The 18,739-nt window shown below is 35.3% G+C and overlaps 1 protein-coding gene across 1 annotated transcript; it reads left to right on the top strand.

The window, feature by feature from the left end:
• The first annotated feature begins 11,703 nt into the window (after positions 1-11,703).
• LOC131051941 (patatin-like protein 2) lies at positions 11,704-13,637 on the top strand. Its single transcript, XM_059213595.1, has 8 exons — positions 11,704-11,835; positions 11,929-12,119; positions 12,216-12,390; positions 12,474-12,635; positions 12,736-12,801; positions 12,924-13,145; positions 13,268-13,443; positions 13,538-13,637. Exons 1-8 carry the CDS (start codon positions 11,704-11,706, stop codon positions 13,635-13,637), a joined length of 1,224 nt encoding a protein of 407 aa, XP_059069578.1.
• Positions 13,638-18,739: the final 5,102 nt, after the last annotated feature.

Here is an 18,739-nt window from a genome sequence, read left to right as displayed (position 1 = left end):
TTCAAAGCAGGGCTCTTATTGGTAAGATCTGGAATTTCTCTCCAAATATTAATAAGCTTTCAAATTGGGGTTAATGATATTTTTTATAACGATAATGGTAATGGATTTTTTATTATGATATTTTCTATTAAGTCTGATCAAGATTGTACTCATAGATGCAAATCTTGGTTTTTTGAGGGTCTTGGCTTGTTTACTCAATCATGGGTACCTAATTTTAACCCCCATTTAACCATAATAAATTTTTCCCTCTTCTGGGTATTTTGGCACTCTCTCCCATCGGAATATTGAGATTTGGACATCATTCAAACATTAGGAAATCAGATGGGAATTTTTCTGAGATGCGATCTCCATCAGTTAGAACACGCAAATATTCTACTCTTGTTTTGTCTTCTTCTTGATCTATATAAAATTTTTTTCAATCTATTGTTATTAAATCTAAATATGATTGTTGGGTTCAACAAATTGTGATAGAAATAAGTTAACTATAGTGGATGAGCATATGGATAATCTGGGTCATTTCACCTTAGCCTATCATGCCACCCACAATGAAGAAATAAGGATGTTTAATGATTCGTTCTGTAACTCTAATCTATGTTCATTTGCATCAAATTTAGCCTGTTTCTCTATAATGAAATACATAAATATGTCTCTTGTAATGTTTGAAGAAGCTCCTTCTTAGAGGCCAACCAAGAATTCTCAATTGGTAGTCTTCACAGTGTCCTTTTTCGATTCCCCTTCCCTCAAATCTAATCTTAGAAGGTTTCTTTCAAGCCAAAGCCTTCTTCTAGGGTCTTCAATTCAAGTAACTGTTCCAAATTTTTCTTGTAACCAAGCTGTTACTTTGACCTAATCTCAGTCATGCTTCTGAGATAGAGTTCTCAGCAAGGATGGCTTTCCCCCATATTGTTTTGATTAATAAAGGTGGGATAGGCCTGTACCAATGCATAACCACAAAGCGACACCAAGAGTGGATGAAGGATGCACAACCAACCAAAAAAAACACTACCAAACACAACAAAAAACCTAGTAGGGAGAACAGACAACCAACACCTAAACTCAAAAACCAACATGTAGAAGAAAAAAATTAAAAAAATGTAGGTCCACCAAAACACAAAACATCTCTCTCGCACAGGCACCAAGTGATGGCCTACTACTTGGGGGTATCCTTGTCCTGCCAATCTTGACACAAACTAAGCACTTTATCTGAAAAAATAATTTTTTCACTTGAACTAATCCCAGAACCATTTAGGAGAGCAACGCAGAGTCACGGCTAGCCTTAATCATCAATGCAATGGGGCCGGATCCCATGGGAAAGGAATCCATGTGCCATCACTCTTTCACCCTTCTCATTTCTATCTCATCATGGATAGCCTATAGGGAGGCATTGTCCTTGCTAGCCACATCTCTGCAAGCATAGTTGACCTCCTCAATTTTGTTTTTAAGTCCCCCCTAGGTTTTGTTGACCTCTTCAAGCTCATGCTTGCTACCCGGATTCTTTATCGTAGAGTCCGTGTCAGTAAAATTTCCACCCACCATTTCCCACTACCCCATAATGCCCATAAGATCATTACCAATTTTCCAAACTCTATCCCCATCCAACTCATCAACCCATGTGTTGTCCCTAGCCTCAACCTTGGCTGTCGCCTCAAGCCCATTGTTCTTATTCATGGCCACATTCATTTGCACGAAGAGACATTCAATCAACTCTTCCTAAATTTGAGCGTCCTCATGCAGGTGCTTCACAATTTTTTCTACAGTTGAAGTGGTGCTCTTAAGGTTGGAATTACTAAGGAAGGTTTAAGGGGGAGGACTAGGGTTTCCTTCAATATTAGCAAGGGACGAATCTGCCCTTAAGCTATCCGAGGAGCCTAAATCCTCCGAGGATAGAGACTTAAAGCAAGAATGAACAATCCCATTAACCACATCTCGTTGTATCTGAAACTGGACACCCACATCTTGGTAGTAACAATGCCCCTAAATTTGGAAGTAACAATGCCCCTAAATTTGGCTATTATAGCAGGGTTTTTACTATTGGGAAACTTAGAACTAGAGTGAGGCATAATCTACTCTACAAAATTAGAGGGGGTAACAATAAGGTAAATATCCAGATTCGGATCAGAGGTAGACCCGGCCGCAATGGAAGGGACCCCAATAGAGGGGGATAAAGGCAAGTAGAAACTATACACACTCCATATACCACCATCGTGGAGAGGGGGTTTGCCCTTTTTCATGGATTTACAAATAGATTGAGAAAAATAGGACATAACCCAGAAGGGGAAATTCATTCATACCCAATACTAGAGATGATAGCATCAAAAAAGTCTACATATGGAAGCTTCTTTTCTTACCGTCCAAGGTGAAGTAATTCATTACCATCAAAGCCACATCCTTCCTAATGTAGAGGAGATCGTCCCTGTTGTAGCCACTTTGTTGCTTGGAAACTCCCTCTCTCCGTTCAAAAAGCTAATCAAAGTCATTCTCATAATTCCCTTTGGGATTCTTTGGGAAGGACACATCGTCAAGGTCCAACCTTGTCACCTTCCTAGAAGTCCTTGTCAAAACCACAAAAGTAACACTACCATTGTTCACGTTTCTATTGTCCCAAGCATTAACAAAATTAGGAGAGAGCTTAGACTCATGGCTAGTCATCCATTCAACATAGTTATATAGGTTCCTTTTAATCACCCTATCCCACGCCTCCTCATTATTTTTGAATTTGGAGCAATTGTCAGGTTCAGTCTAAATCAAATAGCCACCCATAGTTGTAAGATATAAAACCAAGTTGAGGAACTGGCAAGCTTGGGGAATATAGTGGTAGGTAGTACCATCAATGATTTTTAAATCTCACCAACTTAACCAACAAGGAAAGGAAATGGCAAGGTGGAAAAGTTCAAAAAATCCAACTTTGAGATTATGCATCATTAATTGATGAGTCCTTCAAGATCATGGCACGACCCTCCACCGATATTTTGTGCAAGTGGATGCATATTTTAAAATTATTAACATGCGCGCCCATCCCCTAACACTTATCTTCCACACAGTTGCCTTCCCACCTCATGTCACAAAACCTGACGTCTCCCAGAAAGGGAAGGAGCTCGTGACACTTGGCAATGAGAGAATTAATTTTCCAATCCGGTTTTGTTTCCTTTCTAAGCATCATGATGGTATTTCTTAAGTCACCTTCAATAATGGCACACTTAAGTCCCTTTTTCCAGGCCATGATCAACCCATAATAAACAACTGCCACTTTAGCCATATTGTTGCAACTAAATTTTTGAAGTGTTTATGGAATTGTAGATCCCTAAATGTGGTTTGTTATTATGGTAAATTCCTATATCTCTTTTTTACGAAAAAACCAATGAAACGTGAGTCATGTGAGACACAAACAACACTTTATCACGAAAACGTAAAGTATTAAAATTTGGGGTTATTAAAAAATAATTATTTGGCAGCATTTAAAACATATATAGAAGGCCCAAACCTATACGAGTGAGATACACAAATGGCCATAAACATATATAATTTCAAGAAAAGCGCAAGCTAAGAGTGTCAAATTAAAATAGATTTTTTAATATCTCTTGCTTCCCAAAAACCAACGAAATCTAAGCCATGTGAGACCAAAAAAATGCTTTTTCATGAAAATATGAAGTATTACAAATTGAGGTTATTCTCCCCAACCTGATCGACGAGAGACTTGTCCCTAGAAAGTTTTGTTCATCAAATCTGAGAAGACACGGACCCATCAGTATCTTTACTGAGTAAGCTTTTCTTTTGAGAAGGTGATTAATGACATAAAAGACATCTGAGATCTTATCCGCCGCAACTGGGGATATTATTTATGAAGACAAACCTAATTCTCCTTCAAAATATTTATGATTACCATTTTCCAAATTAATTTTCATGGTGTCAACAACTTTGTGTGAAGGTTAAGGCAGTGCATTTAACATTTATTCCTTAAAACTACAACAATGAGTGCCACCAGGTGATAAGTGCTCCCAACAGAAAGGTGGATGCCATCTACAATCCTCCTATATGAACATTTTTGACATCATCTATGAAAGCACGGGATAATGGAATGAAGAGCAAAATCCAACAAATATGCAAAAACAAGAAAGCTAGATAATAATTAATTTGACATGTCCCGAGCCAAAGCCAAAGCTAGGTCGATTTCCTCATTAGCTTCAATATGATTGAAGAAAATATAACCTTCAAGAAGTCTACAACCCTTATTCACCAAGGCATCTACCACGGTTTTGACTTCTCTAAAATAATGTGATATAGTTTATGCTTCAAACACTAGTAATAAACTCTAGGACTCGTACTTAATACACCTAATTTTCCAGCTTGGAGCATCTAGCTTTTTAAGTGCAAAGATCATATACATAAAGTCCCCCTCTATGTTAAGATTCCTAACTCTGTATTTGATTGCCAATCTTCTCCCAAACACTAAATCAAGAGCCTTCGCCCCGTTGTTAACATTATTTTGGGTTTCTTAAATGTGTAGAAAATTTGTATCTCTTAAGCTACCTCGGAAGTCAATTCTAATAGGGGGTAAATTGAGAAAATTAAGGTTGTTAGGCAATTTTCGATATCCCAACCAATGTGCCTTTGGTTGCATTTAGGACACTTGAGGTAAAGGTTAAAAGGGGTGTTTTAATTTTTTTGAGGGGTTGGATGGATGCTTTGTTACAAAGTGAAGGAAGAAAGAAGGATAAAAAGAGGGTTGCATACCTTTTTTATAGCTACGCAGCACAATCTTAGAGGTAAACCCTATTAATTTTATTTTGTTGATCTTCAATTTATTAGTTCTATTAACAATCGTGTGGCTATTCAAAATTAATCTAAATACAAGTACTTAATTCTACAATGTTCCAACAACTAAATGTATATTTAAATTCGATGAACATCATATATATATATATATATATATATATATTTCATGCAAGTGGATGCATATTTTAAAATTATTAACATGCGCGCCCATCCCCTACAACTTATCTTCCACACAGTTGCCTTCCCATCTCATGTCACAAAACCTGACGTCTCCCAGAAAGGGAAGGAGCTCGTGACACTTGGCAATGAGAGAATTAAGTTTCCAATCCGGTTTTGTTTCCTTTCTAAGCATCGTGATGGTATTTCTTAAGTCACCTTCAATAATGGCACACTTAAGTCCCTTTTTCCTGGCCATGATCAACCCATAATAAACAACTGCCACTTTAGCCATATTGTTGCAACTCAATTTTTGAAGTGTTTGTGGAATTGTAGATCCCTAAATGTGGTTTGTTATTATGGTAAATTCCTATATCTCTTTTTTACGAAAAAACCAATGAAACGTGAGTCATGTGAGACACAAACAACACTTTATCACGAAAACGTAAAGTATTAAAATTTGGGGTTATTAAAAAATAATTATTTGGCAGCATTTAAAACATATATAGAAGGCCCAAACCTATACGAGTGAGATACACAAATGGCCATAAACATATATAATTTCAAGAAAAGCGCAAGCTAAGAGTGTCAAATTAAAATAGATTTTTTAATATCTCTTGCTTCCCAAAAACCAACGAAATCTAAGCCATGTGAGACCAAAAAAATGCTTTTTCATGAAAATATGAAGTATTAAAAATTGAGGTTATTCTCCCCAACCTGATCGACGAGAGACTTGTCCCTAGAAAGTTTTGTTCATCAAATCTGAGAAGACACGGACCCATCAGTATCTTTACTGAGTAAGCTTTTCTTTTGAGAAGGTGATTAATGACATAAAAGACATCTGAGATCTTATCCGCCGCAACTGGGGATATTATTTATGAAGACAAACCTAATTCTCCTTCAAAATATTTATGATTACCATTTTCCAAATTAATTTTCATGGTGTCAACAACTTTGTGTGAAGGTTAAGGCAATGCATTTAACATTTATTCCTTAAAACTACAACAATGAGTGCCACCAGGTGATAAGTGCTCCCAACAGAAAGGTGGATGCCATCTACAATCCTCCTATATGAACATTTTTGACATCATCTATGAAAGCACGGGATAATGGAATGAAGAGCAAAATCCAACAAATCTGCAAAAACAAGAAAGCTAGATAATAATTAATTTGACATGTCCCGAGCCAAAGCCAAAGCTAGGTCGATTTCCTCATTAGCTTCAATATGATTGAAGAAAATATAACCTTCAAGAAGTCTACAACCCTTATTCACCAAGGCGTCTACCACGGTTTTGACTTCTCTAAAATAATGTGATATAGTTTATGCTTCAAACACTAGTAATAAACTCTAGGACTCGTACTTAATACACCTAATTTTCCAGCTTGGAGCGTCTAGCTTTTTAAGTGCAAAGATCATATACATAAAGTCCCCCTCTATGTTAAGATTCCTAACTCTGTATTTGATTGCCAATCTTCTCCCAACCACTAAATCAAGAGCCTTCGCCCCGTTGTTAACATTATTTTGGGTTTCTTAAATGTGTAGAAAATTTGTATCTCTTAGCTACCTCGGAAGTCAATTCTAATAGGGGGTAAATTGAGAAAATTAAGGTTGTTAGGCAATTTTCGATATCCCAACCAATGTGCCTTTGGTTGCATTTAGGACACTTGAGGTAAAGGTTAAAAGGGGTGTTTTAATTTTTTTGAGGGGTTGGATGGATGCTTTGTTACAAAGTGAAGGAAGAAAGAAGGATAAAAAGAGGGTTGCATACCTTTTTTATAGCTACGCAGCACACTCTTAGAGGTAAACCCTATTAATTTTATTTTGTTGATCTTCAATTTATTAGTTCTATTAACAATCGTGTGGCTATTCAAAATTAATCTAAATACAAGTACTTAATTCTACAATGTTCCAACAACTAAATGTATATTTAAATTCGATGAACATCATATATATATATATATATATATATATATATATATATATATATATATATATATATATATATATATATATATATATATATATATATATATATATATATATATATATATATATATATATATATATATATATATATATATATATATATATATATATATATATATATATTTCGTGCAACTGGATGCATATTTTAAAATTATTAACATGCGCGCCCATCCCCTACAACTTATCTTCCACACAGTTGCCTTCCCATCTCATGTCACAAAACCTGACGTCTCCCAGAAAGGGAAGGAGCTCGTGACACTTGGCAATGAGAGAATTAATTTTCCAATCCGGTTTTGTTTCCTTTCTAAGCATCGTGATGGTATTTCTTAAGTCACCTTCAATAATGGCACACTTAAGTCCCTTTTTCCTGGCCATGATCAACCCATAATAAACAACTGCCACTTTAGCCATATTGTTGCAACTCAATTTTTGAAGTGTTTGTGGAATTGTAGATCCCTATAGGTGGTTTGTTATTATGGTAGATTCCTATATCTCTTTTTTACGAAAAAACCAACGAAACGTGAGTCATGTGAGACACAAACAACACTTTATCACGAAAACGTAAAGTATTAAAATTTGGGGTTATTAAAAAATAATTATTTGGCAGCATTTAAAACATATATAGAAGGCCCAAACCTATACGAGTGAGATACACAAATGGCTATAAACATATATAATTTCAAGAAAAGAGCAAGCTAAGAGTGTCAAATTAAAATAGATTTTTTAATATCTCTTGCTTCCCAAAAACCAACGAAATCTAAGCCATGTGAGACCAAAAAAATGCTTTTTGATGAAAATATGAAGTATTAAAAATTGAGGTTATTCTCCCCAACCTGATCGACGAGAGACTTGTCACTAGAAAGTTTTGTTCATCAAATCTGAGAAGACACGGACCCATCAGTATCTTTACTGAGTAAGCTTTTCTTTTGAGAAGGTGATTAATGACATAAAAGACATCTGAGATCTTATCCGCCGCAACTGGGGATATTATTTATGAAGACAAACCTAATTCTCCTTAAAAATATTTATGATTACCATTTTCCAAATTAATTTATATGGCGTCAACAACTTTGTGTGAAGGTTAAGGAAGTGCATTTAACATTTATTCCTTAAAAGTACAACAATGAGTGCCACCAGGTGATAAGTGCTCCCAACAGAAAGGTGGATGCCATCTACAATCCTCCTATATGAACATTGTTGACATCATCTATGAAAGCACGGGATAATGGAATGAAGAGCAAAATCCAACAAATCTACAAAAACAAGAAAGCTAGATAATAATTAATTTGACATGTCCCGAGCCAAAGCCAAAGCTAGGTCGATTTCCTCATTAGCTTCAATATGATTGAAGAAAATATAACCTTCAAGAAGTCTACAACCCTTATTCACCAAGGCATCTACCATGGTTTTGACTTCTCTAAAATAATGTGATATAGTTTATGCTTCAAACACTAGTAATAAACTCTAGGACTCGTACTTAATACACCTAATTTTCCAGCTTGGAGCGTCTAGCTTTTTAAGTGCAAAGATCATATACATAAAGTCCCCCTCCATGTTAAGATTCCTAACTCTGTATTTCATTGCCAATCTTCTCCCAAACACTAAAGCAAGAGCCTTCGCCCCGTTGTTAACATTATTTTGGGTTTCTTAAATGTGTAGAAAATTTGTATCTCTTAAGCTACCTCGGAAGTCAATTCTAATAGGGGATAAATTGAGAAAATTAAGGTTGTTAGGCAATTTTTGATATCCCAACCAATGTGCCTTTGGTTGCATTTAGGACACTTGAGGTAAAGGTTAAAAGGGGTGTTTTAATTTTTTTGAGGGGTCGGATGGATGGTTTGTTACAAAGTGAAGGAAGAAAGAAGGATAAAAAGAGGGTTGCATACCTTTTTTATAGCTACGCAGCACACTCTTAGAGGTAAACCCTATTAATTTTATTTTGTTGATCTTCAATTTATTAGTTCTATTAACAATCGTGTGGCTATTCAAAATTAATCTAAATACAAGTACTTAATTCTACAATGTTCCAACAACTAAATGTATATTTAAATTCGATGAACATCATATATATATATATATATATATATATATATATATATATATATATATATATATATATATATATATATATATATATATATATATATATATATATATATATATATATATATATATATATTTCGTGCAAGTGGATGCATATTTTAAAATTATTAACATGTGCGCCCATCCCCTACAACTTATCTTCCACACAGTTGCCTTCCCATCTCATGTCACAAAACCTGACATCTCCCAGAAAGGGAAGGAGCTTGTGACACTTGGCAATGAGAGAATTAATTTTCCAATCTGGTTTTCTTTCCTTTCTAAGCATCGTGATGGTATTTCTTAAGTCACCTTCAATAATGGCACACTTAAGTCCCTTTTTCCTGGCCATGATCAACCCATAATAAACAACTGCCACTTTAGCCATATTGTTGCAACTCAATTTTTGAAGTGTTTGTGGAATTGTAGATCCCTATAGGTGGTTTGTTATTACGGTAGATTCCTATATCTCTTTTTTATGGAAAAACCAACGAAACCTGAGTCATGTGAGACACAAACAACACTTTATCATGAAAACGTAAAGAATTAAAATTTGGGGTTATTAAAAAATAATTATTTGGCAGCATTTAAAACATATATAGAAGGCCCAAACCTATACGAGTGAGATACACAAATGGCCATAAACATATATAATTTCAAGAAAAGGGCAAGCTAAGAGTGTCAAATTAAAATAGATTTATTAATATCTCTTGCTTCCCAAAAACCAACGAAATCTAAGCCATGTGAGACCAAAAAAAATCTTTTTCATGAAAATATGAAGTATTAAAAATTGAGGTTATTCTCCCCAACCTGATCGACGAGAGACTTGTCCCTAGAAAGTTTTGTTCATCAAATCTGAGAAGACACAGACCCATCAGTATCTTTAATGAGTAAGCTTTTCTTTTGAGAATGTGATTAATGACATAAAAGACATCTGAGATCTTATCCGCTGCAACTGGGGATATTATTTATGAAGACAAACCTAATTCTCCTTCAAAATATTTATGATTACCATTTTCCAAATTAATTTTCATCGCGTCAACAACTTTGTGTGAAGGTTAAGGCAGTGCATTTAACATTTATTCCTTAAAAGTACAACAATGAGTGCCACCAGGTGATAAGTGCTCCCAACAGAAAGGTGGATGCCATCTACAATCCTCCTATATGAACATTGTTGACATCATCTATGAAAGCATAGCATAATGGAATGAAGAGCAAAATCCAACAAATCTGCAAAAACAAGAAAGCTAGATAATAATTAATTTGACATGTCCCGAGCCAAAGCCAAAGCTAGGTTGATTTCCTCATTAGCTTCAATATGATTGAAGAAAATATAACCTTCAAGAAGTCTACAACCCTTATTCACCAAGGCATCTACCACGGTTTTGACTTCTCTAAAATAATGTGATATAGTTTATGCTTCAAACACTAGTAATAAACTCCAAGACTCGTACTTAATACACCTAATTTTCCAGCTTGGAGCGTCTAGCTTTTTAAGTGCAAAGATCATATACATAAAGTCCCCCTCTATGTTAAGATTCCTAACTCTGTATTTGATTGCCAATCTTCTCCCAAACACTAAAGCAAGAGCCTTCGCCCCGTTTTTAACATTATTTTGAGTTTCTTAAATGTGTAGAAAATTTGTATCTCTTAAGCTACCTCGGAAGTCAATTCTAATAGGGGGTAAATTGAGAAAATTAAGGTTGTTAGGCAATTTTTGATATCCCAACCAATGTGCCTTTGGTTGCATTTAGGACACTTGAGGTAAAGGTTAAAAGGGGTGTTTTAATTTTTTGGAGGGGTCGGATGGATGGTTTATTACAAAGTGAAGGAAGAAAGAAGGATAAAAAGAGGGTTGCATGCCTTTTTTATAGCTACGCAGCACACTCTTAGAGGTAAACCCTATTAATTTTATTTTGTTGATCTTCAATTTGTTAGTTCTATTAACAATCGTGTGGCTATTCAAAATTAATCTAAATACAAGTACTTAATTCTACAACGTTCCAACAACTAAATGTATATTCAAATTCGATGAACATCATATATATATATATATATATATATAGAGTTGGATCAAAATTTCATGATAGTTTACTAGTGTATACATATAGAGAACTTCTTGTAAATAGAAATTTTCTTGTATTACTATATTGTGAAATTAGGAGAAGCTACAAAATAATTTCATTTATCCTAAAGACTAAAATAGGCATCATTAATCATGTTTATATCAATTTACTCGACTTCAAATGCTACAGACTAAAATATATAGTGCGCATGATTCATCTTAATAGGAATACCTGGCATCAAGGTAATTTTTAAGGAAACACGTAACTGTCCCACTTTATCCGTCAAATAAAATTGAAACACGACACATAGTGTAATTCGGCAAAATATTTTTTACCAGATAGCCGACGGCTAGGAAACGAAAAAGACCCGAGAACAGTGTAATGTCACATTAAACATACTTTAATTTAAATTCTTGATGATGATAAGGTGGAGACGTGAAAAGAAAGGTTTGTTTATGGCATTTTCGGGCTGCTCGCAGACCGATGGATAATGATTGTTTAACATGTTTTTATATAGAGCCATGTACCATGTGCTCGTAAGCTCCATCTATCCTCTATATATGCATAGTTATTGTAGGGGCAAATTCAATATAGCTAATTCCTTGTAAGTCTGTCCATACATTCTTCCAATTCTTGCAATCGATGTCGAATCAGGAGCTTCTTCCAATCGATGTCTCGGGGGACGTGGGTGCTAGAATCCTGAGTGTCGATGGAGGAGGAGTACGGGGTCTTATTCCTGTGCAATTGCTCAAATTCTTAGAGCACCAGTTGCAGGTACAGTTTATAAATTGTATTCTTTAGCTGCACAATTCATATAGTTTTATTTGCACAAATGTATTACTTACTGAAATGCTTCGTTTTTATCAGAAATTGGATGGGGAAGATGCCAGACTAGCAGATTGTTTCAATATAATGGCAGGTACCAGCACTGGAGGTCTCATCACCACAATGTTAGCCACTATAGACCCGAATGACCACAAACACAATCGTCCTTTTAGTACCCAGAAAATTGAAGATTTCTACTTGAAGAATGCGAGTTTGATATTTCCTCAACCAAGGTTAGTAGCAAGTGATTGCAATATTTGGAGTAAAATTCTCTTGCAATAAGTATTTGTTGTGTTTACGCAAAACTTCTCTTGTTGTTGGACTCGTAGCAAATGGAATATTTTTCACGGCATTTTTGGTCCCAAATACAATGGCAAACATCTGGTCGATATCTTAGAACAAGAGAAATTTCACGAAAGACGGCTGTGTGATACGGCTACTAACCTGGTGATACCCACCTTCGATATCAAGACGCAGTTTCCTACAATTTTCGCCAGTCATGAGGTATTTCATTTTATTTTATAGGATGATCTTGAGTTATGAAGATGAAGAATAGACGAGGATGATTCTTACGATGATATGTGCAGGCGAAAGTAGATCCGCTGAAGAATCCACATCTAATGGACGTATGCCTCTCCACAACTGCAGCTCCTACCTATTTTCCATCTCACCAGTTTACAACAAATTCCAGTGACGGAAAGACCCAAGTTTTTAACTTAGTAGATGGAGGAGTAGCGGCTAATAATCCTGTAATGCCTGCTTGTATTATGAGTAGAGATTTTGATCAGATTTTTATTTCACATCAATAAACTATTATAAGGGTCTCACAACAATTTTCTAATTATGCAGACCTTGATAGCAATGAACTTAGTCACTCGAGCAGTTCATCAGGATACAAGAATAGTCGACAAAAAGGTATTGTATTGTATCGTATTTTGATACTATTTAGAATAAACATCTCATATAAAACGAATGCTTGATGCTGGGAAATATTAATTAGAAGCCCAACTATGTTAACCAGAGGTTGTTATTTACAGGAGCACCTTGACCACTTTATTGTACTTTCTCTTGGAACGGGATTAGAAGAGGGTATTGAATGGGACGCAAAAAAGGCTGCCACATGGGGAAGCTTGAAGTGGATTACTCACGATGGAAGAACGCCTCTCATAGAATCTATCATGAATGCAAGTTCAGACATGGTCAACATTCATACAGCTTTGATGCTCCATCATGTCAAAGAAAACTATCTTAGAATCCAGGTCTTTTTCATAGTTTCCAATAATGTTCCTTGAAACGATAAGGCCTCTAGATCTATAATTCTACAGACCATGTTTCTGCTGTAATTTTCTGTATGGTTAACATGTGGACTTTCATACTGTAGGAATGGCAACTAAAAGGAAGCGAAGAAAAGATGGACCTCAGTACGGATGAGAACCTGAGGAATCTTGTGAAGAAAGGCCAGGAACTATTGGATAAGCCTGTTAGAAGTTTAAATTTGGAGACTGGGCGTCCTGAGACAGTGAAGAACGACTACACAAACAGGATGGCATTGACTAAGTATTTCCCATAACTCTCTAACTCTTCCTTGTATTTTCAGATCCTAGTTTCCTTTCATTTTGTTCTCACCATAACTATCATTTCCACTTGCCAGAATGGCTGAACGACTCTCCAAGGAGAAGAAGTTGACGGATAAACGGAGCGCATCTTTTGCACTTTCTATGAATGGCCATAGTGTTGGAATAAACATCTGAACTTCTTTCTTCCATTCCAATCACACCTTACGCTAGAATTTTGTGTAGACTTTTTAATTAAAAAACATATCCGGGTGTTGGTGAGCCACACAGCTGATTTATGTAGTGGTAAACACAGCAATTCAAGATTTAGCTGTGTTTTTGCCAACTAATAGATTTCATTTCATTGTGTTTTTTTTTTATAGCTAAATTATTATTTTATGTTCTCCAAATATTAATAGCATTGCAGTTGTGGACAACAAGGCAATGTAAGTTTTATATTCATTCCAAAAGTGCTTGGAGTGGATGCATAAACGTTCCCTACAGCACTTAGTTGGGCATCTTCAAGGAATTGTCTTATTATTGTATTCTTTACTGATAACACTGTATTCGTGGAATGGTTTGTATTATCGTTGGATTAAAGAGTATAGATGTTATTATGATTTTTGTTTGGTTTTTAATAGTATTTTTAATTATAGAAGATTTGAAGTCAGTATTATTTGGATGCCTAAAACATTTAATACTTGATCAATCAATTATGATAAGAAATCAGAAATTGAGGGTATCCAGTCTTATCCTTATTATGTTCATTCAACTAGTTTTATAAATAATAGATTCATTTAAAACGATTCAAATTTGACAAAAAAAAAATTAAAATTTCTTATTTTATCCAAATTTTTTAATCAACAGAAAGCTTAATGTCAATCACTTAACATCAGATCATTCATGTTCAGTCCGCAGTGCAGAGCTATTGAATAGTGATGATTCCCCTCTACCATCTTGGAAACATATTTGTGTGCTTGCAAATTCCTTTCGTAAAATCTCGGAAGCAAAGTGGCGGGAACAACAATAATGGGGAGAAATATTTCGAGATGAGAATGTTAAGAAAACAGAAAAAAATTAAGCTTACAGCAGATTAAACAGAAAATACAAATTGCATAGAGATAACAAATCACATAATGAAGAAGTTGAGGGATAAACAGAGCGCATCTTTTGTACTTTCCGTGAATGACCATTCCAATGGCCATGGTGTTGGAATAAACATCTGAACTTCTTTCTTCCATTCCAGTCACACCTTATGCTAGAATTTTTGTGTAGAGCTTTTAATAAAAAAACATTTCGGGGTGTTGGTGAGCCACACAGCTAATTAGTGTAGCAGCAAACAGCACAATTCATGCCATGTCGCTCTGTCTTCTTTTCAGCAAAATGATAACTTTATGTTCCCAAAATATTAATAACGTTGATTAATTAGAGATTGACCAGCCAATATGGTAAGGTTTATGTTCATTCCAAAAGTGCTTGGAGTGGATGCATAAACGTCCCCTACAGCACTTAGTTGGGCCTCTTCAAAGAATTCTGTCTTATTATTGCATTATTCAGTGACAACATCGTACAAGGGGACTGGTTTGTATCGTCGTTGCATTGATTGAATGTGTGACATGATTCTTCCATTTATAATGCTCCTTACAAGCTACTCATGGCATAGATGTTACTATTGTATTTAAAATCATTTTAATAGTTGATCAACCTATCTTGTTCGATTAATTGAAATGAATTATTGTTTGACTTTAGTAATGCTTAGATTTTACTCTATCTCATTTATTTTTATAATATTTAAATTTTTTAATTTTATGGAATCAAAATTAATGAGGATTAAAATTAAGATGAGGCATAATTAGGTAGAATAAAGATTAAGAGCAAAGTTGAAAATAGTTCAAATATATTTATAATCTTTTTAGATAATTATAATAAAATATTATATTTAAGAATAAATTTATTGTTATAATTATAGTTAGAGAGATTAAGTTGGAATCATAATTATTTTATATTTTTAACTAAGATATGATTATAAAAATAATTAATTAGAAAGCATTAAATTAATTTAAGAGCTATTTATTTTTTTATAACCAAAATTATATAATCTTATTTTAACTATATAATGATTCAATTTAGGATTGAAAATATATAAAATACAATACATATAATATTTATTACTAATCAAAATTTAAAAAAACTATAAACTAGCTTTAAATATTTCAATTAATCATAATATAACTTGAATTTTAATTAATATTTAATTTAAGTATAAAAACGTTGGATCTTAAAAGGTGAGTGAGTAATGAACCAATCTGTCCTTTGGTTTATGAGAAGCCTCTTATTTCTCAAAATATTGGTCAGTGGGAGGGCATTGAGGTATTTAAAGTGTCATTTTTAGAGGAGCGAGTTTCAAGATATCTCTCATAGCTTCAAAGAAGGGCTCTTATTGGTAAGATCTGGAATTTCTCTCCAAATATTAATAAGCTTTCAAATTGGGGTTAATGATTTTTTTTATAACGATAATGGTAATGGATTTTTTATTATGATATTTTCTATTAAGTCTTATCAAGATTGTACTCATAGATGCAAATCTTGGTTTTTTGAGGGTCTTGGCTTGTTTACTCAATCATGGGTACCTAATTTTAACCCCCATTTAACCATAATAAATTTTTCCCTCTTCTGGGTATTTTGGCACTCTCTCCCATCGGAATATTGAGATTTGGACATCATTCAAACATTAGGAAATCAGATGGGAATTTTTCTGAGGTGCGATCTCCATCCGTTAGAACACGCAAATATTCTACTCTTGTTTTGTCTTCTTCTTGATCTATATAAAATTCTTTTCAATCTATTGTTATTAAATCTAAATATGATTGTTGGGTTCAACAAATTGTGATAGAAATAAGTTAACTATAGTGGATGAGCATATGGATAATCTGGGTCATTTCACCTCAGCCTATCACGCCACCCACAATGAAGAGATAAGGGTGTTTAATGATTCGTTCTGTAACTCTAATCTATGTTCATTTGCATCAAATTTAGCCTCTTTCTCTATAATGAAATACATAAATATGTCTCTTGTAATGTTTGAAGAAGCTCCTTCTTAGAGGCCAACCAAGAATTCTCAATTGGTAGTCTTCACAGTGTCCTTTTTCGATTCCCCTTCCCTCAAATCTAATCTAGGAAGGTTTCTTTCAAGCCAAAGCCTTCTTCTAGGGTCTTCAATTCAAGTAACTGTTCCAAATTTTTCTTCTAACCAAGCTGTTACTTTGACCTAATCGCAGTCATGCTTCTGAGATAGAGTTCTCAGCAAGGATGGTTTTCCCCCATATTGTTTTCATTAATAAAGGTGGGATAGGCCTGTACCAATGCATAACCACAAAGCGACACCAAGAGTGGCTGAGGGATGCACAACCAACCAAAAAAAACCCTACCAAACACAACAAAAAACCTAGCAGGGAGAACAGACAACCAACACCTAAACTAAAAAACCAACATGTAGAAAAAAAATATTAAAAAAATGTAGGTCCACCAAAACACAAAACATCTCTCGCGCACAGGCACCAAGTGATGGCCTACTACTTGGGGGTATCCTTGTCCTGCCAATCTTGACACAAACTAAGCACTTTATCTGAAAAAATAATTTTTTCACTTGAACTAATCCCAGAACCATTTAGGAGAGCAACGCAGAGTCACGGCTAGCCTTAATCATCAATGCAATGGGGCCGGATTCCATGGGAAAGGAATCCATGTGCCATCACTCTTTCACCCTTGTCATTTCTATCTCATCATGGATAGCCTATAGGGAGGCATTGTCCTTGCTAGCCACATCTCTGCAAGCATAGTTGACCTCCTCAATTTTGTTTTTAAGGCCCCCCTAGGTTTTGTTGACCTCTTCAAGCTCATGCTTGCTACCCGGATTCTTTATCATAGAGTCCGTGTCAGTAAAATTTCCACCCACCATTTCCCACTACCCCATAATGCCCATAAGATCATTACCAATTTTCCAAACTCTATCCCCATCCAACTCATCAACCCAAGGCTGTCGCCTCAAGCCCATTGTTCTTATTCATGGCCACATTCATTTGCAAGAAGAGACATTCAATCAACTCTTCCTAAATTTGAGCGTCCTCATGCAGGTGCTTCACAATTTTTTCTAAAGTTGAAGTGGTGCTCTTAAGGTTGGAATTACTAAGGAAGGTTTAAGGGGGAGGACTAGGGTTTCCTTCAATATTAGCAAGGGATGAATCTGCCCTTAAGCTATCCGAGGAGCCTAAATCCTCTGAGGATAGAGACTTAAAGCAAGAATGAACAATCCCATTAACCACATCTTGTTGTATCTGAAACTGGACACCCACATCTTGGTAGTAACAATGCCCCTAAATTTGGAAGTAACAATGCCCCTAAATTTGGCTATTATAGCAGGGTTTTTACTATTGGGAAACTTAGAACTAGAGTGACGCATAATCTACTCTACAAAATTAGAGGGGGTAACAATAAGGTAAATATTCAGATTCGGATCAGAGGTAGACCCGTCCGCAATGGAAGGGACCCCAATAGAGGGGGATAAAGGCAAGTAGAAACTATACACACTCCATATACCACCATCGTGGAGAGGGGGTTTGCCCTTTTTCATGGATTTACAAATAGATTGAGAAAAATAGGACATAATCCAAAAGGGGGAATTCATTCATACCCAATACTAGAGATGATAGTATCGGAAAAGTCTACATATGGAAGCTTCTTTTCTTACTGTCCAAGGTGAAGTAATTCATTACCATCAAAGCCACATCCTTCCTAATGTAGAGGAGATCGTCCCTGTTGTAGCCACTTTGTTGCTTGGAAACTCCCTCTCTCCGTTCAAAAAGCTGGTCAAAGTCATCCTCGTAATTCCCTTCGGGATTTTTTGGGAAGGACACATCATCAAGGTCCAACCTTGTCACCTTCCTAGAAGTCCTTGTCAAAACCACAAAAGTAACACTGCCATTGTTCACGTTCCTATTGTCCCAAGCATTAAAAAAATTAGGAGAGAGCTTAGACTCATGGCTAGTCATCCATTCAACATAGTTATATAGGTTCCCTTTAATCACCCTGTCCCACGCCTCCTCATTATTTTTGAATTTGGAGCAATTGTCAGGTTCAGTCTAAATCAAATAGCCACCCATAGTTGCAAGATATAAAACCAAGTTGAGGAACTGGCAAGCTTGGGGAATATAGTGGTAGGTAGTACCATCAATGATTTTTAAATCTCACCAACTTAACCAACAAGGAAAGGAAATGGCAAGGTGGAAAAGTTCAAAAAATCC

The sequence above is a fragment of the Cryptomeria japonica genome, chromosome 2, assembly GCF_030272615.1.
Source record: "Cryptomeria japonica chromosome 2, Sugi_1.0, whole genome shotgun sequence".
NCBI classification, from domain to species: Eukaryota; Viridiplantae; Streptophyta; class Pinopsida; order Cupressales; family Cupressaceae; genus Cryptomeria; species Cryptomeria japonica.
The sequence above is the reverse complement of the archived record's forward strand: the minus strand, read 5'-3'. Positions and strand labels throughout refer to the sequence as shown.

Coding starts and splice junctions, on each gene's coding strand:
- LOC131051941 (XM_059213595.1), top strand. CDS start 11,704: ATGTCGAATCAGGAGCTTCTTCCAATCGATGTCTCGGGGGACGTGGGT. Junction 12,802..12,923: donor CAAGAATAGTCGACAAAAAG/GTATTGTATTGT, acceptor TGTTATTTACAG/GAGCACCTTGACCACTTTAT. Junction 13,146..13,267: donor AAAACTATCTTAGAATCCAG/GTCTTTTTCATA, acceptor TTCATACTGTAG/GAATGGCAACTAAAAGGAAG.